The sequence below is a fragment of the Stigmatopora argus genome, chromosome 19 (assembly GCF_051989625.1).
Source record: "Stigmatopora argus isolate UIUO_Sarg chromosome 19, RoL_Sarg_1.0, whole genome shotgun sequence".
In the NCBI taxonomy this organism is placed as follows: domain Eukaryota; kingdom Metazoa; phylum Chordata; class Actinopteri; order Syngnathiformes; family Syngnathidae; genus Stigmatopora; species Stigmatopora argus.
Window position 1 is genome coordinate 8,678,647 of NC_135405.1, and position 23,886 is coordinate 8,702,532.

At 40.1% G+C, this 23,886-nt stretch overlaps 2 protein-coding genes across 17 annotated transcripts in view; one reads left to right on the forward strand and one right to left on the reverse strand.

Annotated features, from left to right (window-relative positions):
- Positions 1–290: 290 nt before the first annotated feature.
- The window catches only part of fndc1 (fibronectin type III domain containing 1), a 40,003-nt gene continuing 16,407 nt past the window's right edge, over positions 291–23,886 (reverse strand). For 2 of the 3 annotated variants that reach the window (XM_077586727.1, XM_077586728.1), the window contains exons 6-26: positions 19,742–19,926; positions 16,720–16,914; positions 15,858–15,926; positions 14,461–14,712; positions 14,192–14,287; positions 13,987–14,104; positions 13,709–13,896; positions 13,223–13,330; positions 12,814–13,002; positions 10,625–12,742; positions 10,435–10,529; positions 10,244–10,355; positions 9,780–10,142; positions 9,168–9,314; positions 6,347–6,583; positions 5,330–5,438; positions 2,579–2,658; positions 2,367–2,396; positions 1,603–1,764; positions 1,147–1,269; positions 291–611 (exon numbers count right to left, since the gene is read on the reverse strand). In XM_077586727.1, coding sequence (XP_077442853.1) covers positions 496–611; positions 1,147–1,269; positions 1,603–1,764; positions 2,367–2,396; positions 2,579–2,658; positions 5,330–5,438; positions 6,347–6,583; positions 9,168–9,314; positions 9,780–10,142; positions 10,244–10,355; positions 10,435–10,529; positions 10,625–12,742; positions 12,814–13,002; positions 13,223–13,330; positions 13,709–13,896; positions 13,987–14,104; positions 14,192–14,287; positions 14,461–14,712; positions 15,858–15,926; positions 16,720–16,914; positions 19,742–19,814 — 4,980 coding nt within the window. In that variant the 5' untranslated portion in view covers positions 19,815–19,926 and the 3' untranslated portion in view covers positions 291–495. Of the gene's footprint in view, positions 612–1,146; positions 1,270–1,602; positions 1,765–2,366; positions 2,397–2,578; positions 2,659–5,329; positions 5,439–6,346; positions 6,584–9,167; positions 9,315–9,779; positions 10,143–10,243; positions 10,356–10,434; positions 10,530–10,624; positions 12,743–12,813; positions 13,003–13,222; positions 13,331–13,708; positions 13,897–13,986; positions 14,105–14,191; positions 14,288–14,460; positions 14,713–15,857; positions 15,927–16,719; positions 16,915–19,741; positions 19,927–23,886 lie in introns of those variants that run through there. The other variant, XM_077586729.1, reaches the window with a different exon arrangement.
- The window catches only part of otofa (otoferlin a), a 34,559-nt gene continuing 32,856 nt past the window's right edge, over positions 22,184–23,886 (forward strand). For 7 of the 14 annotated variants that reach the window (XM_077586715.1, XM_077586723.1, XM_077586725.1 and 4 more), the window contains exon 1: positions 22,184–22,549. In XM_077586715.1, the coding sequence (XP_077442841.1) occupies positions 22,468–22,549 (82 nt within the window). In that variant the 5' untranslated portion in view covers positions 22,184–22,467. The remainder of the gene's footprint in view (positions 22,550–23,886) is intronic. The other 7 variants (XM_077586714.1, XM_077586712.1, XM_077586717.1 and 4 more) reach the window with 1 other exon arrangement.

The window sequence follows — 23,886 nt, forward strand, 5'->3', positions numbered from 1 at the left end:
ATCAACTATTAAACCTTGATCAAAGTCTGATTTAGTAATAAATGTGTCACAGATAATGGGATAATTTATTATTATTATTATCTTAATCACTGCCCTTGAAATCAGCCTCCTGAACAGTAATGCGTACATGAAAGTCTGCCTACATGAAAAAAAGCCATACATAAACGATTTGTCAACTTTTGGAGCTCATTGTTAAAATTGTTCTAAATACGCTTTGATATAGATAAAAACCATTTTGTATGGACCCCGGAAATTTTACAAAGCAAGAACAAACATGCTTTTTTGCCCCCTCATATACAGACTGCTTTATGTAGAAAAAAGTACACAGCATCAATACACTGGCTTGCATTAAAGCATTTCTTTCATTTCGTGTGATTAAAGTGTTGTCTTTTAGTCGCGGAAAGCAAAAGTCTCTCGATTCTTTTTGGTTGATGGGGCGAACAGTCAGTTGCCCTCAAACAGGTATAACCCCGAAAAACCCCTCTCACCCCTGTGTTACCACTTTCCAGGGATGGGAACCCCACATTCGTACCATCCAACAAATGGATGGGACGTTCGCCTGCCAATTACTCCAAACGTGACTGGCTGTTGTCTGTAGGCACGATAATATCCTGGAAAGAAACGCACAATTAGTAACACATCAGTCAATTTAGTTCGTTATTTTCAAAGCCAGATATTTAGGCTAATATTTCAGTGTTTGCCAATTGATTTCCAGCGGTTGTCAAATTTACTTCTATAAACTTTGAACATATTATGTAGCTGGAAACTACAGGCTAACTCATAGCAAACAGGCAACATTCAGTCTGTAGTTATTCACCCGGCCTGACACAAAAAATACAAAAAATGGGCTCTGAGGATCAATAGACACTGGCCCGTGCTAGGTAGCTACCAAGATTCAAGATGATCAATTCACAAATTGTGGAAGTGCAGGATATCAAAGTTACTGTCCACAAGAAGAAAAACAACAGCAACTTGATAGGGCTTTAACCCGTAAAAACACTGATGAATCTTTTTTGTGCGCAAATGTAGCGACTATAAATAGCAGGTATCGAATGTTATTCATCGTAAAGTGCTAAGGCATAATCAACAACGCTGAGGGTAACAAGAAGTTCCATTGAAAAACAACAACTATGACTCCATGTTTACCTTGAGCTGAAGGCAGCGTAATGGAGAGATAGGCAGGTCCAGTTCTGCCGTCCCTGTACGAGTCCACAAACTGGCAATGATCTTCCCCTTGTCCCACGGTGTCTCCTATACTATAGAAGGGCTCTGTAGGGGAATCAACAGCATTGTTTTCTATTGTATTTGCTCATAGTTATGCTCTGATTCCTCAACATTAATTGATTCCAAGGACAGTAAACAGTTTCCTTTACTTGCCAGTTCTGGTCACTTTCTGTTTCAAGACATGGGGCTAGTTCTTTACTATTAAAACATCTGTAATGCATAAACGACGGCAAACAAACTTGTACGCAAATGATTTCCATCTAGCAGGAGTGACGTAGCCAACGTGCTATCTGTGAAGTTTGAGTTGACTTGACTTCAATCGATTGCAGCGTACAATAACTATTGGGTTATTCACTACATATGTGGATTCAGACCTACCTCTAAGACCATCTCCCATGAAGATCTTGTATCGCAGAGAGTTGCACAGAACCACACCCACAAACTTCCTGTACCACGTCCGCTTGACGTATTGACTGCCTTTACATGAACTGTGGGCCGAGTTGTATCGGAAAGAGAAGGGGATCCAAATTGGCTCGCCACCTGGGACACAAATTTAGGAACAAATTCACCCCCATTGACAGTGACAGACACTAAAAACTTTTCAACTAGTATCACTGACATAGAGCGATCATGTTTCATTGCTGCCGACAGATTTGAGTTAAAAATCCTTCCTTTTCCTAATTTTGAGCCACTACTGTCAATCATTCGATTTTATTACAAATTCATCACAGTGCGGCCTGGATCCGCCAAATATATTTGAAAAATTTATAGTGTAGGAACAATAATACAAACATGAAATGGGGGTTAAAAAAGATAAATCAGAATTGGAGAATATTTCACTGGCTACGAGTAGTAACCTCAGTCTCAGTCTGCAGAAGGTCCAAACCTTGTGGACTTCCTTTGTGTGGCTCCAGTTTCTTACCTAGGTCTACAATGTCTTGTGTGTCTTATGTAAGAAATTTCCTGAATACGGGATGAAATAAAAATTTAATCTAATCTAATCTAGTACAATAAGTGTTTTAAAAGTCCAAATATTATTAAACCATAAAAAGAGTCTCGCCACATCGCGGTTACTCACCTATTGCGGTAAGTCTGGGAACTTATTAACCGCGATGAGGTATTACTGTACAGCTAGGACTTACCAGGTGGTCTTTCAATGAGAAGAGGATCGTCTAAAAGAGAGGACAGAATTTTGAGTTCAATGTTTTCACCTGACAGATAAGCACATTCAGTTCCTTCCTTGAGGATAAATTATTTTTATTCATGGCAAAGCAAATCACCACACCATGCCATTTTCATGCTACAGAAGTAAATAACTACTTGAGGGTGAAGGAGTTTTTGCTATTTTGCCCACCTGATTCGGTGACATAGGTCAGAGTATTGCTGACCGGTCCCAAGCCAAACACATTCTTGGCCTGGACTTTGAAGTAGTACCTGAAAGGAAACAAATCAGGACTCAGAAGGGCTTTAGTGTCATTCTGTCAAAGCTCTGCAAAAGTGAGGCAAATGCTAATGACTGCAGCAGATGACTTTGGTCAGGCTGACTCAAGACCAAAAAGTCTGTTTTCTATTCGTTGGGATCTTGAGTGAAACAGATATTTGGCTCACTTGAAAGGGAGGGTGAGGGAGACGAGCTGAAGGGATGAGTGGCGATTAGCCGATAGCAAAGGGAGGACAAGACCCGAGGAGACAAGTGTGTGGAAAATGTAACAGGGATGATGAGAAGTCAGCGCAACAAGACCTCAGAAAGACAAATTTCCTCACTGTAAGACGCAGGCTTTTCAAAACAAAAACGTGGACTGATGAAGGAACTTTTGGAAGGGTCGGAACTTCAAGGATGACGTCTTTGCGCAGAAGTCCATTCATGCAAGGTCTTGTACGTTAAGTGCACGGTTCTATCAGTTTTTGCAGCCAAAAGCCTGCGCCGCCAAGCCTGGTTCCAATCACAAGAGCCACATAACAACAGTGACTGAAATATCCAGGGTGGATCACCAAAGTGAGAAAGAAACAGAGGAAAGAAAAGCAGATGCAGAGAACGATGATGTCATGAAAAACCAAATTGGAGCGCCTGGAAAAAGGCAAGGGAATATGAAGGAGAATATAAAAACAAACGAAATACTCAAAAAATATTACAGTGGGCTTTTGAAACATTTGCTTTCCTCACATTAGATTGAAACCTTTTTGGCTATTCTGTATATTTTAGGATTATTTTCATGACCTTGGATGTCATTTTAACAGGTTTGCAAGACAGTTTGCATTGAAAATGTCATTTTTAAAGCTTCTATATTTGGTCCGAAAATCTCAGCTGGATTTCAATTACAATTTGAATTGTTAATGTTTAAACTCCAACTCTTAGCTCTAAATGGCAGTTGACGACTGACTGTGCAAATATCAATATTAAGCCATTTACATGATGAATTGTTACCGAATTTGTTTTGATAGTGAGCCTATAAATCACGAGTGAGGTCACAAATCCCTTTGCATTTCTGCACTGTGACACGCGATTTAAGTGATTTAGGCTAATGAGCAAAACACCTCTCGGAAACATCCACATCAAATTTCCGTCTGTGTACGTCTGGCAAGCAGAAGGTGATTTAAACATTGGTAAAAGGCAACAGTGTCAGACACCAATTGTCCCATGAGCAACTGTTACCAAGACAGACGTGCCAGCTTGGATACACACAGGTTGCTAGGGAGGAGCTACTGTATATAAACTCTTGGAAAAGTTGACAGGAATACACAGCTCCATTGTGTGGATTCTACAGCAGGTGCTGTCACCTGGAATTGAAGAGACACCTGTGATTTCATAATATTTCCAAATAGAGGATTTACAAAATACGCTATGTCTGGAATAACATTGTGGTGAATAATCCATAGAATTTACTTTATTCCGATATATATTTTAGGTTAGGCAACAATTTAAAGAATTAATTAAAATATAGAGAGGATCATGTATGGATCGTGTAATAGTGACAAATCACTTTTTTATACACACAATCCAACATAAAACAACGTTTTTCAAATGTATCAACATATGAATGATATTGTGTTTTTTTTATAATGCTGCATCATCCTTTCGTGCATAAATATATTTTTTAATCCCTTATTAAATGCTTTTAAACCCTCATAGGTTCAATAGCAGTGATAGAGCAGCCAGTTTAAATGCATTTAATTAACATCTTTCACTGTGAATGGCATGCATTGATAAAAAAAATGAACTTAGGAGTGTTAATTGGGGTCGTGACCAATGGGTATTTTTTTTTACTCAATTCAATATAATTAATGTAGAGTTTACAAACAATGTATTTAAATGATAAAAAAACATGTACATACGCACACAAATGTACAGTATAATGTATATGTGTCAACTTTTGACTTTTGAATACTTATCCACTCTCGTGACCTTTGTCCCTGAAAGGGTTAAAATAAACAATTTCTAAAGTGACAGTTTTGAATTTGTGAATTTGAAATAGAGGGAACAGATTCTCACTTGTCCACAAACGAGATCGATCCGACGACATACTGCAAAGTGCTCTTTTAGCCCTTTAACCTTGCGGATTAATCAGCAGATGGAATGTTTGTGGTGGATATTTAAAACCTGTTTCTCCACATGCTACCATTTACCCAAGATTGACAAGCTTCCTGATCATCCAAACATCTGATTTGACTCAGTGTGCTTGGATCATCGTCAAATTGGTTTGATGTAACAATTGGCTTCAAGAACATCTCCTCATGAAAGCAACACAGTCACACTCAAATAAATATACAAACAGATACATGCATATTTTATGTGTTGTGTGATGCTGGCCGGGACTCTTCTGACAATCCCACAAACAGAAATAAACACTGGAGGAGCCGAGAACTGTTAGAAGATACTAAAACACTTCATAAGATTGCACAGAAATCCTGAGATTTTGCAGAGATGTAAAGACTAAATTAATCTAGACAAGATGTTTCTTGTTGTCTTGGAATGCCTATAAAGCCTCATCTTCTTTTGTATGTTTGTGGATAACTTGTAATTAAAAGCCGCTGTTTTCACATTATTTCTTCTTCTATGTGCAAGAGTGTTGAGGAAATATTAAGCAGGAACGGGAACGTATATTACCTGGCGTTGGGTTTGAGATTTTCCACAGCCAGGTGAGTCCCACTGGATAACTTAGAAGACCATCTATTGTTGAGAACGTCGTCATATGAAGCACTGTGCACCATGTAGCCTAGAACATGACAGTTTATTATCTGTAAAATACTGGGTTATTTTTTTAAACCATACCGAGTCATAGTTGGTGGACCATTCCAAAATTGATTTATTTGCTTGGCTCTCTCCCAGCCAGGGTCTGTTTTCTTATTCTTGTCGCTCAAGCAGTCATGCAATCAACACTCGAATCCACGACGCGACCTAGGGGTCATGCACCCTGAAGAAATTCCGACTAAAGCTACACCAACCACACCGTATGGAAACAACGTATGGCAGCACATCAAACTGCGTCTGTTGGATATTGAGACTTTTGTATTTTTGCTGGAGTCACTTCAACACAGCTGGCTGTTGACAGGGGCGAACGGGAAACAGTACACTCTCATTTTTTTCCCTTACCCTTCTCGTCTCAATCTATGAATGAAAAATCCTAAAAGAAATCGATCCCTTGCAAGCTCCAGAAAAATATCACATTTTTTTTCCATCTATTGTAAATTGAAACGCAAACCTTTTCAGTCTTAGCGTGCAAGATAACATGAAGTTGGTGGCCAACCAAAAATAGGTTTAAAGTAAAGCAAATCGCTCACACTAGCAGGACGGAAACACTTGACGGATGAAAAGAAAACCGAAATTACAACCACCTACCAACTAAACGTGGCACTGGAGACACACTATCTGTTTTATACATCAGATGACATCCCGCCCCGCAACATAAGCAGCCGCTTGAGTGTGTCTGCCAAATAAAACACTGCATGGTTTTAAATACTACCTTTGATAGGCCAACGCTTTTCACATAGAGGGTTCCTAATCTTGAATCTGTATTTTTAGTCATTGTACGTCACAGGCTTTTTGTTAGACTCTCACCAATTTAGAATGAAATTATTGACGGCGACTGCGTAAAAACTGAAGAATGCTCTGTTCTACTCTTACCTGACACCATATCATCCTTGAGTGGTCGGCCCCAGTCCAGGATGATGAACGAATGGCATCCTTCCATGGCGACCACGGTGAGATTATGGGGTTTATTTTTGGGAGGCAGCTTTTGATTGCTGGCACGACTGTCGTTCTTTATCAGATCTTCGAGGATGTCAACCTGGACGTACTCCAGAGCCTCGGTCAGGGAGCATGGTGCGCCGGGGTCTTTTTGGATGTAGTTCACATAGGAAGCTGAAAGCAAGAAAACAAAACAAAAGGCATCATTGATTTAAGCAATTCATACAAAATCCTCAACCATATTCCTCGTTCAGAGCAATGTAATCGTTTTTCCCTCTCAGTAGGACTTTACAGGAAAAGGGTCTTTGTAAACGTGGATAAAAAATACTTTCATTGCTTGCCTAATATTGCCTCGGAATTTTGACTTATTTGATCCAAAACAAGTCCTTCCGTTGTCTCCTGTTCTGCGTCTTTGTTTTTGGAGTTTCTGGGAAGACCAGCTGGACATACAGCTGTGAATTCCGAGTCTAAATGGGAATTGGAGGCAACCACAGGAGCCTGGAGCGGCCCCCACCTCTGCAGATGACTGGGCATCGGCACAAGCCGAGACTCTTCCACGTGTCAGTATCTACATTCCGCCTATTATCAACACTTACGATCTGTGAATAGAGGATCACCCTCCACCACTATTCCATATCTAAACATCCAAACGTGTCATCCGCAATTATTGAAAGAGGATTTATATATTGAAACAAGGGCCAATGTGTTGTAAAGAGGATTTGTGAGGAAACTATACATCAATTTGATTACTGTGTTTAGGTAATCAAATCCCTAAGCGTGGTGCAAGTCAACACATTGAACTGAAGAAATCTTTGGATCTCTTCCACCAGTTCGTTTTGAAATTTTTTCCACCCTTTGGATTCAGTTGTTGGAAAGAAAGAGTGTGAGCCTAAACTATTTTAACGTTGCTTAGCGTGTTAGCCTGTCAATTGTTCTTCTTCAAACTTGATTGTGGTACAGCATATTCAATTAACAGCATAAATGATGGCAATAGACATCCAAGAGGAGGACAGGAAAGACTAGTGTATGACCGGGCAGTCGCCAGTGCGACATTTGAATTCTTTAAGATTGATGATAAAACATCAGTGTGACAATTTCTACAGACAACCATGTTAATTAACCGCAAAGTCCAATGATCAAACTCCTAATTCATATTTTGCAGGAAATCCTTTCTTTCCATAAAAAAAGATTTTTGGTAAATCATTTAAGACCTTCCCTTTTGAGTCTCTGTGTTCTCCACGTATAATCCAAACATGCAGACAGATCTGTCTTGTGAGACTTGAGCACAGATAAAATATTCCTGGGAAACTGTAGCAAAGGGGTTCACATAAAAGCTGTCTAGTCAGGCTCATCCAGTGCCATGAAATCCAACTACGTGGAAGACATTGTAATAGGGATTCATTTAACCAATAAAACTAATCACTTAAGATATGTATTTTCAGTCAAAGATTCACTGAAAGCACTTGCACAGATATAAAGTAAGACAAGTAAAGATTAAATCACCTTGAACAAATATGACTCATTTTATTATTTCTACAGTATTTATAAGTTCAGTGCCCGTGTTTATCGCTGCACATAATAAGGCAGAATAATAACTTTCAGATGGTGCAATGTGAAAAGAGGTGAGATAAACCATTACCAAAAGGGGAATTGCTGATTTTGGCACAAAAAAGAGCAAACATGAATATTATTAGGGATTGGACTCGTAAACGCAAATGTGTTGTTTCACAGTAATAGCATTTTGTAATTGACTCATTTGTTTGAACACACTTTGGTCATTCGTTTATCACCAATGGCAAAAAAACCAACTTATTTCGCTGCACAAAAGTGTGACTAACAACTGCAAGGCAGCTGTGTTGTGATGACTCACCATAATTTTGATTCAAAAGGAAAGTTACAGTTTCAGCGTCTCGTGCTAGTTTTGGTTTATATCAGGGCAGGTTCATTTTTGTGCGCATTCAAACTGGCTTGGACTTAAAAGTGGTCGACCCCTGTATAAAAAAGCAAATATTTCCATTGGTTACATCATTATCAGGTTTTAGTTCCTATAATTGTTTGCGGCCACAGGAAATAAAATAATTAGTTCAGTTTGGTTTAGCTGTGATTAATGTTGTCTTGTTCTGGGTAAAAGCCCAGTTTAATACTTTATAGATTAGTTGTTTTGGTTGCTCCAAGAGGTGTAAATAGGGCCCATTTTATTTGGATCAACAGTCATCTGGCTTGCTTTTATTGTGTTTGCATGAACTGTTAATACATGTTTTGATTAAGGTTTGGTCAGAGAGTAAAAAAGGTTTAGTTTACTTTTGCCTACTATAGGCGTTGCATATTTGGTTTGCATTTCTAGAATAGTTAGAAGGATAATAACAGTATTGTTTCCCAGTGAGAAATTATTTATGAGTTCTATGGCCTCATAGGGCTAAAGATCACTCTAACAAAACAAAGAAACACGGACACGGACCATTGAAAATGATGTGGTTTCCAGTTAAACGTAGTCCGGTAGGTTTATTTTTTAGGCTGGCAAGATAATATTTCAATGTGTTTTTGCAATCAATTGAGACGAAAAGTAACCATGGGGTAAAAAAAGACCTTGAGCGGCTTTCCGTTTAGGTTGAGGCATTTTAAATGAACCATGATCACTGAGACTTTTTTTTGACTTAACCATCTTCAGCTTGCGTAGAAATGAGAAAACTGTAAAGCAAAGTAGCCACATTTGTTGGGCTAACATTGATTTGACATGGACCAAATGGGTATTATTTACCTGTGAATCGCTTCTTCCCGCTGTCATCAAACTCTGACAAAGGACCTCGGCCAGAAGTTCTAGTGTCTGGCGTTGGAATCACCGTCGTTGTGGTGGTGGTGGTAGTTGGGGGTAGTGTTGTTGTGGGGGGTGGCAACGTAGTTTCATCTACCAAAAAAGGCACGCCAGGAATTACATAGTATATAAAACTGAAAAACAGAGGATTATTTTTGTGTAATGTCAACCATGAGTCTGTCTAACACAATGGAGTCATTAGCAGGCAGCTGTATGAGATCATTTTAAATTGACTCCATTTTTTAAAATCAAAACAAGTGTTTTTTAAGTGTAATGATTTTACCATTTTCAAATGCATTGTACATGAGTTGGGGACTAGTCCACAAACACATTTGAGGAATAAGCATAGTGGGAGTTTGTCTCAACAGATTTTCATTAGATCTTCCCCCTTTTTATTGCTTCTTGTCATGCAGTATCTGTACATTTTGGCATGGGCAACAGACTAAATTCGAGAGTGGCATTGCAGCTCTGAATGCTATAAACAATAGCTAGTAGTAATGCATAGGACTGATTTCTAATAATTATGTGTGTACAGTACTCTGGGTTTCACAGACTCACCTTCTGAGGAACATTCTAATATTCCATCTGTGTCATACACTGGATCCCCATATTCATCTGTTTTGGTGTAGGTTCCTGGTGGACATGTAGGGTATGGTTGTTCAGTGGTATACTCCTCTGTTGTCCATTCCATGGTGGTGGGTTCTGGGGTAGTGGTAGGTGCTTTAGTAGTTGTGGTGGTGGTGGTGGTGGCGGCGGTGGTGGTAGTAGTGGTGGTCCTGAGGTGACGCAAATCCAAGCCAAGCAGCGGTTTTCCTCCGACCATAAGGACTTTCTCTTTAGGATTGACGACTGGACGGCTATCTCGATTGTGTCCAAATAAAGCCATGCCATCTTGGTTAAGAAGGGGACTTCCTTGGTGGTCTGGATTAAGTTTGTAGTAAAGGAACTATCATTAACTGAAACTGGAGATTGTGTTTCAGAATACTGCTAAACTAGTAATTGTGTCAGACATACAACATTACCGAAAATTGTGCGTCCATCTTCTCCAAGCACGACTCTCTTTGGTTGGCCATTGGAATCCTGTAGGACCTTTCCATCCTGGTTCATAAGAATCCCCAACTCCAGATCTACCAACTTCATCAAACATAATGAAATGGTCATGATGTTACTCTTATTATATTTATGAAAAAGATCTCATGTCATTGAATTTTACCCATTTGTTTCCATCAGGTCCAGTAATAAGCCTTTGACCAACAGCCTTACTCAGTCCTCCATCCTTTTCTGTCAAATTTGGTTGTCCCTTTTCACCTAAGTAATTACAAGATAAACAGAGTCATTGTCATACTCTGCATGATGCCCTATGATGTATTATATTGTTCATGCATTTTACCATTTGACTTTACCATTTCCATTGGCGGGTATAAGATCTCCTCCATTGCCGGCTTTTCCTCTTAAGGTAGGGTAGCGACTTCTGCTACCGTGGCCTCTAGTGCTGTCTCCTAATGAAGATGGTGAAAAAGATATTGAATGGGTTCTGCCCTCTCTAAGGCCCCCAGTCCTGGTTGGCATGGAGAATCTACTAGCGTTGCGATCTGACGTTGAAGCTGGTCTGAGTAAACTCGGTGAAGATTGTGATCTGATGGGCAGCCTGGATCCGCTGAATTGTCTGGTTCCAAGAGGAGTGCGTACCCTACCATTAATGCCGATATTAGGACGGCGGAAAGGTGGAGCCATCGCAGAGGATGAGCTAGTTCTGGAAGGGCTATCTCTTGAGGCTACACTCTCATTGTCATCTCTGCTCCTTTGGGGATCTGTTGATGTTGTGGCTGCATTCTTTAGGTCTGTAGTTTCTGCAACATTTTTATTGATGCCACTATTTTCTTTGTTCCCCTTATCAAGGTAATCCTTATTTTCATAATTGTTTTTGTCAATGTTGCTAGAAGTTGGTTCCGCATCCGTAGAGTGACTAGTGTCTGACTCTGCGGAGGGAGATGATAGAGTTGGATTTCTCGAGTTAATATACTCTGCATTTTTCTGAGTGGATGATGGTTTCTTTGAGCCGACCTCTATGTCATCATTTTTTAGTGAGTCGCGGAAGGAAGTTTCAGTTTGGCCTTCTCTAGTCTCCTGGATTGAGGTTATTCCTACAGAACCAGTAGCCACTGAGTTTTTCGTGGGTATACCCCGTGTTTGGGGTCTGCCTGCCCCTATCGAAGATGATACCCTGCTCCAAGGAGTCCTGCTCCCCTGTCTGGGAAAAGACAAGCGTGTCCCCAGGCCAGACCTGCTAGCCAACTTGAATCTTTCGAGAAGGGAAGGAGGAATTCGGCTACGAGTAAAAGTTGTTTTGTCCGAAGGACTCTCATTCTTTTCCTTTGTCTCGTGTTCTGTGGGATCTTCTTTGTTGTTTGAGGTAGGTCCTTCAACTTTGGTTACCTCTGTCTTTTTTAAATTACTCTGATGATTTTCTGATTTGACATCATCTGTTGATGGATTTGAATTTTCTGTGTTAAGTGGAGAGCTGTGTGATTCTTTGGTGTTTGTACCTGAGGTTACAGCTGTATTTGAGGTGGAGGCTGGAATTATTTCCGAGTTTGCCGAAGGAGGTGGTTCAGGTATTGTTTTGCCATTGATCCTTTCCACTGACTGGTCTGGTAATGTAGACTGCAATGTGGCCTGACTCTGAGTTTTGCTGGGCAAACGTGACTGTGAAGTTAGACCTGGTCTGTAACCATTCTGAGCTCTGCTGAAATTTCCCCTGAAAGGAATTCCTAGGTTCCTTCGGCCAGAACCATACCTCGCACTGAAGACAGACCCATTGGTGCGCCCAACTGATGCGGACCCTTTGTTCACAGGTGTCCCAGGCTGTCGGTTGTTGTCCTTTGTAATGGGTATGGTAGGTGTGTTGTATCCTATACTGGGTTTATTGAATATATTTTTGCTCTGTAGATCTGTAGAGGCTGTATCCTTTCTTATGTCCTCTGATTTTGTATTATACGGCACTGTGGTTTGGTGGAACCTGGGCTTTATGGCATGAAAAGATGTCTCTTTATTTGGAGAGGGTGTAAAAACTTTTAGGCTGGGGGTTTTAGTTGTTGGGGGCTCATCCACTTCAATATAATCATCATTCTCAAATTCAAGAGAAACCTCATTATAGGGTTCTTTTGTCTCAAGTTCAGGTTCCATGGTTGTTGCATCTTCCTCTGGAGAAGAGGTTGTTGATATTCTCTCATCATCGTCATCCTCATCTTCTGTAATTGAAGTTCTTCCTCGATTTGATCCATTCCTGACTGAACCTCTTACTGAGGAAAAGATGTTGTGATAAGAGCGTGTCTGAGAAAGTGGGTGCACCCTTCTGCCGACAGGTTTGGCGTGATGTGGATGAGTCGGACTAGTTGGTTTCTCCGGTGCTTCTGTTAACTGGAGCTCTGATTTGTCATGTGTTGTATCATGTTTAGAAGGCTGATAGCTAATCTTTTGGCTGTCCTTGGTTCTTGAGATCGGAGAAACAGGACTCTTGGCTGGAATCAGAAAAAAATCCAGGGTAGAAACAATTTCTACAAACACACCGTACACATTAAGCCATTCTTACATCCTGGCATGACAACACTGAAGGCCTTGCTTAGAGGTCCATGTCCCCTCCTATTTGTGGCTTTGATCTTGAAGATGTACCGTTCTCCAGGTGTTAGACCTTCAATAGTTGCTGAGGTTGTGCTGCCTCGGTATGTAACACTTTTCATTCCAAATGGCTTGAGAGCAGGAGCATAAGAAAGGATGTACTCTGTGTGGAAATGGAAAATAAAAAAAGCTATTGAGAAAACCAGTGGGTGAACTCTGTTGCCCCAGAAATTGACATATGAAGCAAGAGTCCCATTCTTGAGACTTGGATTCAGTGACTACATAGCTCATTCAAACAAGGCCTCATTGGATTTTTAAGTATAAGTACAGTATTATGAGTATTATGAACGTGAAGTTGCGTTAATGCCAAAGTTTGCACAAACCTCGTAGCCTCCCATTGGTTTCTTCAGGGGGATCCCAAGTGGCTTTTACAGCAGTCCCTTTCCCCCGTAGTGGTTCGACATCAAAGTTTTCTGGCGGCCCAGAGGGCGCTTTTGAAGAAAGCACAAAATATTTACACAAGGGCAACGACAAATATCTACTTTTTACTTTAAGTGCTTTAAATTTGGACAGCGGCCCCAAACTCTGAAAACTATCGTTACCATACATTGTGTGCATTCCTTTGAGGTCATGCATGGAAGCTGAAAGAAAACTCTGCTGGTAGTCAGGGAGTCAATGCTGACATTGCAGTGAATCACTGCTACGACCTTCTGCCTCACTACACTAACACCCAATTTTGGAGAAATAATAGAGAATGTTCTAATCATGCTGGAATGAATGGAGTCGTAATTTTAATGTTTTTTTTCAAAATTGTTCATTCTAGCAAAAGGTGAGCATGAAACAGCAGTCTTCAGCCCGCGTGCTCCTACCTGACTCAGGGGTCCTCTGAAAGACAGACACACTCCACTTGCCAACATTTTCCCCTTGAGAGATTCTGACGGCGAACTCATACATGCCATCAGCGTACAGGGTGTCTACCATCATTCTCCTCTGGGAGCTCTCCTTGTATTCCCATCGTGCGGATTCACCCTTCTCCCTGTACCGTACTGTGTAAGATCTAAGACGAAACAATCAGGCACATTTAGCCCAATCATACATTTAGTCTATGTGTTCAGTCTTAAATTTGTGCTATTTGTTTTTTCTTTACCTGAATTCACTAGACTCAATCTTCCCCATTTCCACAGCGGGGTCGACCCAGGTGATGAGGACTGACTTGGGAGACATAACCCTGACACTGATGTCCTTAGCCTCATATTCTGGTGGTTCTGGAAATTTGAAAATGGCAAAAAAATGTATTCAAATCGCTTGCAGCGAGAACCATGAGCAGTCTTGTAAGGGTCTCCACTACCTACCCGGTGTGCTCATTTTGGTTGCTGCGCGGTTAGCAGGAGGGCTCTGACCCTGGGGTTTCTGGGCCTGCAGTGACACCACATGAACGGACTCAGATGCTATGAATAGAGAGGGATACCGGGCACGACCAGGGTTTACACTATTGATACTAAAGATTGAACAAAAAAAATGCAGCCATTATATTCATGTCAAAGTATTCTACATGTAGCTAAATTCCTCAAAACTAATGCTTTCTTTTCAATTCTGCTTTGTCAAAGTTGGGTCATCTTACTTAATTTGTGTGAGTTACGGTTCCTCTGGTCCGACTGAGGCTTGGTATGATGTTGGTGTCTCGTCTCCATTGGAGTTGTTCTTGTTAAGAAGCTTCTTTCAGGCTGCCGGGGACCTGTGGAGGACTGTGGGGCCCTCCTTCTGTATGTCCGGGGGCTAGAGGCACTTGAACGGTTAGCTGTTCTGTTCACCCGGGCGGCACGCCTCAATGTGGTTTGATTTCTGGTAGCAGGATATGCTGACCTGACTGGTCCTGTAAAGGGAAAAATAGATATTTTTAGAGGTCTGTTCACTTTTGATCATTGCCATTTGTACATTTTCTATGGTGTATTTAAAGTTTAGGGCAATACTTTATAGAGCCTTACTTGGGGGCTGTAAGAGGTTGAGTATGGGGGCATATATCAAGTATTTCACTATGATGGTTTTGAAAAAAAATACACCAAATTCAGCTTTAAAGGATGTGGGGCCAATTTTCTCTGCTTTTCCACTCACCTGCCTGAACTTGGTTTTGAGTTCAAAAATGCATTACAGGTCATTGAGCTCTATTTGAAGCTCAGGAGTGATGACTGACTGCCGTGAATTTGGCTCTACCCTTAGGGTACATTACCACTGAGGCAGTTCCCCCCAACGTAAAGGTGCTATATTACACATTTATGATGAGAATTTATGATAGGGAGAGTTGTTTTTAATATGTTGGTCAGATTATTTAGTTTTAGTCTTGAATCAAAGGAAGTTCATTATTATTATTATTATTTTACAAGGGAAACTGAATTCCTCCTTGAATCGAAGCATGAAAAGCCAACCCCATTTGGTCTTGATCAGACAACTTCTGCTTTTTATACATTTGAAAAACCACTCGTGAACCATGTTTCCCCCGAGAAACAATGCCAGTGCATAGTTTGGCATAAGTCACCTTCTGCGAAACTAGCCATTCCAAATTGCTCTGTCTGTTATTTCCAGGCAGAGGCTCACAGTGTCGTTTGACAACTGGACTCCAAAGTAGACATGGATACTGGATCAAAGAAGACAGTGGTCTGGTAATCTCTAATGTTTGTGCAAAAAGGGAAATGGCTGCAGTGGGGGATGAGTTGTAAAAACAGATGAATGTCTGTCTAGAGCAGAAAGTTGGCAGGAAGGGTGAAAGCTGGGTCAGCTGGAGAAGTGAGTGGATGTCGAGGAGGTGTGGGAACAAGTTAAGGAGGAGAAAGGAAGCCAAGAAAAGAAGATGGTGACGTGTCTTGAGGGTACAGTGTCAAAGTAATTTGACATGCTTCTCCATCTGGCAAGAGATTTCCAGTGATAAATGTGTGATGTAATAAAATGACACTTTTTGATTATTCTATCAGTGTCTTAATGACATACACAGAGTATAAAGAAAGCTATTTTAACAGGTAATACCTGTTGATGTGTTGCTCACAGGTGCGCCACTCAGTACAGCAAAGCCATCAAGTTTTACCCATTCGGGATCTACAAAAACAAAAAATAGATAATTATATTTATTCTCCTAAAAGAAATTTAGATTGACGATAACTTTGTGATACATTCATCTTTTGGATGCTGATTAAAACCATTTGCTCTCATCAATCAGGTAACTTTCCCTTATAACAAGTAGTAGGGGGAAATTCATCACGACTTTGCCTTGTAAAGTGTTTTATTTTCTTTCCACTCCACCTAACCTAATGCCGGTGTTGCCCCTAATAAGTCAAAGGAAATCTGCTTTTGATGCTTCCAACAGTAGCAGTCCAGACACATTTATGATGCAAAGGCTAGCAGTGAGCGTTATTTACGACGCCATGGAAGAAATAACACAAAATCTCCATTTGCAAGGACTTTTTTTTCTTTTTCGGAAAGGCTCTACATACTCCAGACATATGGCTAGAGGGGTTTTAAATGGCAATTATACATTATTAACACATCTAAATCATTAGGTGGGAGCACCCAATGAAATTTTGTAATGTTTCTCCTTGCACCTTGTACTAGGTCAGTTTTCTTCTCACAACTTTACATGGTCCATATAATAATGAGCCATTTTTACATGACTCATCTAGTAATAATTCAAGTTTATCGAGTAAAATTCCAAATTAAAGCATGTTAGACTACATCATTACTTTAAAATTGGAATTAATTACTGAAATAACATGACATTACATGATTTTTCCCATGTAATATCCCAAAGAAACTTTGCTTAAATATACTTTTTTTTGCACTTGAATACCTACAGGATGGATGTCTGTGTCATTCAAAACATTGACTATCTTACCCACAGCCTCCACTAAGGGTGAGCGGCTCTCCTTGCCCAATCTGGTGTAGCGATGATTCCTCAACGGCTTGTTGGAAGCGGCCGCGAATCGCTCGACAGGTCGTCCATCGAGATGAATAGGAGGCTCCCAGCTTTCCCTCAGGCTCCTCGCCATGGAAGTCGGTTTCCCGTTATGAGTCCGCTGAGGCTTCTCCGCTGGAATGCAAGATTGGAGGCATTTCTAACTTGCGCTCAACACCATTTACACATTTCAGAAACCCCAAAAATAACAGAGAAACACCAGATAAAAGGATATACATATATATATGAAACCTTATGAGCTTTAAATATAAAAGGAGACATGAAAAACACACCCATGTGGTACGGCTTTTACGAGAAAACCTTTCACCTTGCCACAAAAATCCAACAAGTGCGCTCTTAACCTCAATAAATGGCCTCAAATTAGCGAGCTAGGGCCAGCTGTGAAGACCATTTGTGTAAATGTCCGCCACAAAGTTACACTTTGGTCACACCTGTTAACGCATTCCGTATGCTACCTTATATGGGCGTTGTCAATGAGGCATAATCCGCGCCTTGATGTATTTTTCTTCGGGTTTTAAGGTTCCACCTTGGGGTCTTAACACGCCAAAGGCTCTGGGATTCCTTACCGCATCTCTCGGCCTTCCTTCACCCTCGACCCTAGATGAACGCGTTCAACTCTGGAGGCTGCCTCGATTTCAACTGCTTGCTGATGAAGATGGATTCTTGCCCTTCGGCATATTTACAACGGTACATCAATCAAGACAAAGACAGAAGGCCAGCTTTTATTTCATTTTAAATAGGACATTTAGGAAAAGAAAAGCCTTAGCTTAGGGTGGTTTATCAACAGGGAGGTCTTCAAACTAAACGTAGGCATTGTTATCAAGGAAGCATATCATATAATTAGAAAGAATTACTAAAAAACAAGCACTTGTGCGCTCCAACATAATAACAGGCTACAACCTACAAGCACAATGAATCTCCAATTAATGTATTAATTAATCAGAGGGGATACAAAGAAAGAAAAATCGGGCTCTATTAGAAAAAAAATGAACCACCTCTATGCTTTCCACTTTGACACTTAGTTAACTAGTTACTATGTGTAAACTATATTTGAAATATAACTAAAATGCAAAAATACGATTGAACAAAGAAATATAAGAAAATATAGAGCACATTTTTATAAATCCCTCGTGTTTTACTTCTTGTTGAAATTTAATATTACTCTTACACCAATGGCAGTCAATGAGTCACATCCTTATTGACACACCACTTCGACTACAAAAAAATAGTCGGAATTCAAAGACTTAAAATGTTACAATAAAGTCCCGTGATGACATCTCTAAAGGCTGAACGCTTGTGTCATTTTAGGAGAATGTGTCATACTTGTAAGAACATCAATGCCAAAATAATTACTATATTGTCATGACTTCTAAAGAGAACATCCATCTGAAATGTTCCACCATCTTGGTTGCGCTGTATACTGACGTTATCATTATCGTAATGACATTTTTGCATGTTTGTGGCCTATACTGCGCTTGTTCATATGACTGGAACGCTGCCTTGGCTTGACATTATGACATAAGACATGTCACTACCGGCAATTGGGGCCGCCATTCCGCTCACAGGTGGTCGACGGTCTTCAGACTCGCTAGGGGAAAGACATTTTGAGCACTGTCTACTCCTTCCGACCGCAGCACTTTCTCCGTCAAAACACAATCGAAGCCTCTCAATGTCCTCAACGCTGAAACTCCTCTTAAATTATTCCTGCAGAATTCCAAGATGTGAATTGGGGGTAAGGAAATTAAATTCCACTGGCTTGCAAGGACATGATCGCCTCCCCCAATTCTTCTGCGTCTCACTTACTCTCCCACTTTGCAAAAGGAGGTGCGGTGACATTATCCAAATACACTGGGCCTCTGTTCTATCGTTGCCAAGGTGTTCGGATACACCCGCCGGCCCGTTTTCATTCAATAATTTGACACATTTAACGCTGACAAGTTGATGGGATGTGAATAGAGAAAAGAAATGAGCAACATTCACAAGCCCCTGAACAACTACTGTAAAAACGCCCAAGAGGAGGCTTGTAACTGACCTGCGATTACATTAAAGAGCTCCCCCAAGAGAGTGAACTTTAAGTAAGTGGCTGAACAGGCCAAGAAAAAAAGGGAGGGGTGCACAAGAGTTGAAGTTGGTGAAGGAGTGAAGAGGAATGTAAACTTGGAAAAAAGTTCCTTGGTCATCTTTCCAAGTCGGCTGCTTTTGACATTTCTTTTCTCATGACTGATCATTTGAAGGATATTTTTGCAATCAATCATAAGACTGGAGACACCAAAGCAAAGTGTCTAGTTGCGTTCCAAGAGATTAAAGTGGGAAATATTCTACAGGAAGGAATGTAATTTAGAAATAAGCAAAATTTAAGTCATGGGAATTAAAGGGTTAAGGTCTGAAATTGTGCGTCTGACTATTTGAAACTTTGTTAGGTAGTAATCAATAACAAAAGGTTCGTTTTTATTTTATTTTTTACTTTTAAATAACTAATATATTCAAATACTTTATGGCATGCATGGTACCTTTTTACCAGAATCATGCCAAATATTGCCAACAAATTCAAATTTAACATATGTATTAACATATTAAGATTGTTAAAAAACACACCTTGCCACTTGGTCATCTTATACTATTTGATATGCATCATTTCTTATATTTTTGTTAATTTTTTGTCACGTTTTCTTGATGTTAAGAAATAGAGTTGAGGTAAAACTATGCAGAAACCAACAACTTGACTTCCAAACAAACCCACGTGAGTTGTGAAACAGTACCATTTGGACAAACAGAATCAAAACATTAAAACAACCAAACTTATCTAACTACTGCTCCACTTTCAATTTTTTTTCTTAGGCAATCATAGTGCAACTACAATCCCGTAACCACCCATCTAAACATTCTGCACACTTCCATGCATTTCAGCAAAAGTGTCATGCATTCAAATAAACCTGTGTACCTGCCCATCCGCGTCCAGGTGTGCAGAAAGCGACAAAGAAGGCCAAGAGCGTGCTACGTGCGCACAGAGCCATGGTGCGTGTGGCGCACACTTGCACAGAGGCGCACCAGCCAGGCGCAGAGGGGCTGGGATTCAACGACCCCCACCCTTTTTTTTCTTCTTCTCTCTCTTAGTCTCTCCACGCACTGGGGAAAAAAATATAGACACTTTAGAGTCATTTGCTGCCCCTTTAGGGACCCCGATGCTCTAATTTAAGGATGCAGACGGGATCCTTCCGATGAGATAACGTTATTTTGAGGCAAATTTGAAGGGAATTGTTCTCTCTTCCACTAGATGGTGATCTTAGCCGTACTTTTTTGGTTGGGGAATTTCATTGTTATACTTCAATTTCACTGACAATATTAACTGATTTGTGTTAAAATTGATTGATGTTACCCCTTGCAATTTAAGTGGGTTATATGACTTACCCAGGAGTAAAAAAAATGGACAGACAATCATAATCAGCAATTATGACGTGAATGAATTCACGTATTTTTACTAAAGCTATTTTAAAAAATCAATACAGTGCAAATAATACTCACTCCAAGCCTCATTTTACTGGCGCATGTTGAAATTTGGAATATTTGCTTCAAGTCTAGCCCAACACTCCCCCCTGTTGGTATGGTTTATCTGCACAATGAAACTGCTCATCAAATAATGAACACATATTTTATTAAAAGTCTGTCTCCCAGTATGATGCAGTGCGGCTTTACACTGCAATAGTGATGAGTTTGTTACCACTGTGACATATAATCTCAGTACGTAAAAGCAAATATTTGATCGTTGTAATTACTACAGTAGTATCCCTAATATTGAGTCCTGTTTGCCACAGCCACAAACGTACGCACTGCTTGTCTCAAAGTATTTACTACGTTCACTGCACCTATCGAGACAACCTAAAAACTCTAAATTCTAATGAATAATTCAATACAAGCAGCTTGTCTCAAACCAATTTGCCCCCTTAATTTGATAAATTTCCACTGACTAATATACAGACCTTAATTGCGTTTCATAATTTTCATCCCCCTCAGGCCAACAAAGTTATGTTTTATGGCCATTTGTTCATATGCCAGCGGTCTTGATTACATAAAAAAACTGCCCTATTTCACCAAATGTTACAGCATGAGCCAACAAACCTAATGAAATATGTTGTTCCAGAATACACTAATTGATTCTAATTAATTTAGTAACAGGACTGATGCCCTGATATGGAGGAAGCATGTCTTTATGAATGCTTGAGTGCGCTAGTTGTTAACATATCATGCACAACTGGAGAACAGGATACCAAAGTACACAATTTTCCATTAAACCCTTAAATGCACACACTCGATGCTAAATTTATAACAAGAGCGTGAAGAGCCAAGAGTTCAGTGGAGAAGAATTGCCTGACTCGACTCCAGCATGACCAGGACTATCCTTGATAGAAAGAAAAAAGCGGGAAATTGGTTGCTAAGTAACTGGTCAGCATCAGTCCTGAGCACTTAATTCTTCATTCTTTTTTGGAGCAGCTGTGCTCTTTCATTAAATATAAAAGCATTCATTTTTAAGGCCAAGTATGTAAGAGTCTCTCCGTGTAGTAGAGGTAGTTGTACAAAGTTGCACTAACACTATTGAAGATGGCAACTTCATCTTTCTGTTATTTTATCCATGTATCGATCATCCAATGCATTTCGACCACACCTCCTAGTCAAAGGTATCGCCGTCAATGGCACTGAAACCTTAAGCATTTATAGATAGTCTTCCCAGTTTAAATGAATTGGACGTCTATAGCAATCAATGGCATGCAATAAATTAAATACTATGGGGAAAAAATCCATGTTAGTTTTATTTGGCTTCTTAACCAATGTGTATTTCTGATTGTATACATACTTATTTAATTTCATTCATTTACTTTTTAGCATTGTCGCAAATTATGAAAAATAATTTAACACAATACAGTGATTGTTTATAAGAAAAGTCACATAATTGTGAATATTTACGTTTTTTTGCAAACGGGTTAAAGGTCAATGTAAAAATTTCCACTTGTTCCATAAATGTCTAAATGTATAAATTGCCAACTTTTGAAAAGCCAACCAGCTTTTTATGCTTTCCTAATAATAATTGGAGAAATGCGTACACACAAATGAATCCATCAATCACAGTAATTTGATGTAAGAGAGAGCGAGTAAGAATACTTGCAATAGGTCAACGCCATCATTGATATTGCCATGCATTTATCAAGTGACTGATTTTAGTGCATGGTCAATAAACCAAAAGTGTAAGAACCTTATTATTTTGGATTTGGACAACTGGCAATGTATCTTCATTGCATTAACAAATGGTGTCGTGCTAAAATGACACAAAGGATTGAACTGCCGGTTTACAGTAGCGCACACACGCATACGCCAGATACGGCAAGCCCCTCCTGCCCTCACCCAAGCAGTGAGGAGACGCATGCTGCAGCCTGTGCAGTCAACTCTCATCTTTTGCCGCGCGCATCCATAAAATCGCAAGACAAAGGGAACTAAAATAAGGAGAAGAAGAACAGAATTTGAATGCAGCGCCCATGGAAAAGGATTTAGGATCGTGGAGGATCTACGCGGGAGGAGAGGCTCGGTTTCATCTCAATAGCGGAGAGCAAAAAGCAGCAGGTTCAAGTTTGATCGTGTGGAGGAGTGACATCTTACTCCTCCAGCCCCGCTGGACTCATGATGGCCCTCACGGTTCACCTCAAGTCGGTCGCCAACCTCCGGGGGAAAGGTGACCGCATCGCTAAAGTCACGTTTCGAGGTAGGCGTTAACTTTAGTGCAAGTTGACAGCTATTTAGTAGCACATAAAATTCTACGTTTAGAGGTAACCGCATGCATATGACAGGTTCATGTGTATTTTTAGTTTTTTCATTAAGCATTAATAAACAGGAAGTTGTGATGGCAATGACTAGACTTTGTGGGTGTGTTTTGGAGGGAGTTGAAAGCTCAGCGGTAAAAAAAACAATAAATAATAAAAATTTGGACAGCTTGCAGGAGTTGAGTTGTAGTTACAATCTCTGCCTATTATTTTTATTGTAAAAATATATATATTGAGAGAGATGGTTTCCCCAAGTTTACTGCAATTCAATTTTACGAGCAGTTCTTATTTTTAATTTAGGTTGTGTTTGCGAGCACGCTGTTTTTTTCTCTTGTTTTTATTTATCTCTCGGCAACAATCTGGAATAAATGCTCTGCTGGAAGTATTGATTGAAGTTTCCGACAGGCGTGCTAATAAAACTGCGAAAAGATACGACACTTGATGATTGTGCTTTTTTTTTAAGAACTTTTTTTTTAAAATCTTTGGTGTCATTTTTTATGAGCTGTCTCACAAATGTAGTCATCTTTGGCTACAGAACAAAAAAAGAGCCAGTGTCAGATGGAACACACTAATCCTGATTTATCGGCTTTTCTTGAAGACTTTATTCCACAAAATATTTAAAAATGAGATTTCGGCTGTCAACGAGCTTTCCAAACGTGGCGGTCGATTATATTTTGCAACGTAATCCAGTTGGAGTAAATTGAAAATCATAAAATATGAGAAAATAGCCATTTAACAAAAAGTGAAAGTTTCTGAGGTGGGGCTTTATTCCTAAACAATTTCCCAAATTGGAGAGAATAGAGACATCATGTGTCAATTTTACATCGTGCAAAAAGCATCATGCATTAGTGGAATGACCAAATTAGTCACCATTATGCGACCCATTCTCAACGGTCAGGGTTTCCGTGCTACCAAGCTCAACTCATTCTTATCATGTAAAAACAGTCTCCTGTTAAAAGCCCTTTACTGTTTGCCTTGACCGGCAACCTCTTCTTTCATCCGTGTTTCTCACCGGAATTACAGCCATCAACAAAGCGTGTGTGCCAGAGAACTTTCGACAAGCAATTAGTCTTGCGGTCAAAGACAGTCGACTCAGTATCTGATTGGCTGATTAGCCTCAGCATCAGTATTGTTTAGAATGTGACATGGCCACCTTCCCCTTCCTTTTTCCTGCTTATGCGTGTCTTTGTGCAAAAAAAGGATGGAGGGTTATTTTGACGTGAATTGTGCTGCAGCAAACTCACACAGTTCTCGACATTAAATGCAGCATGTCAGCCGA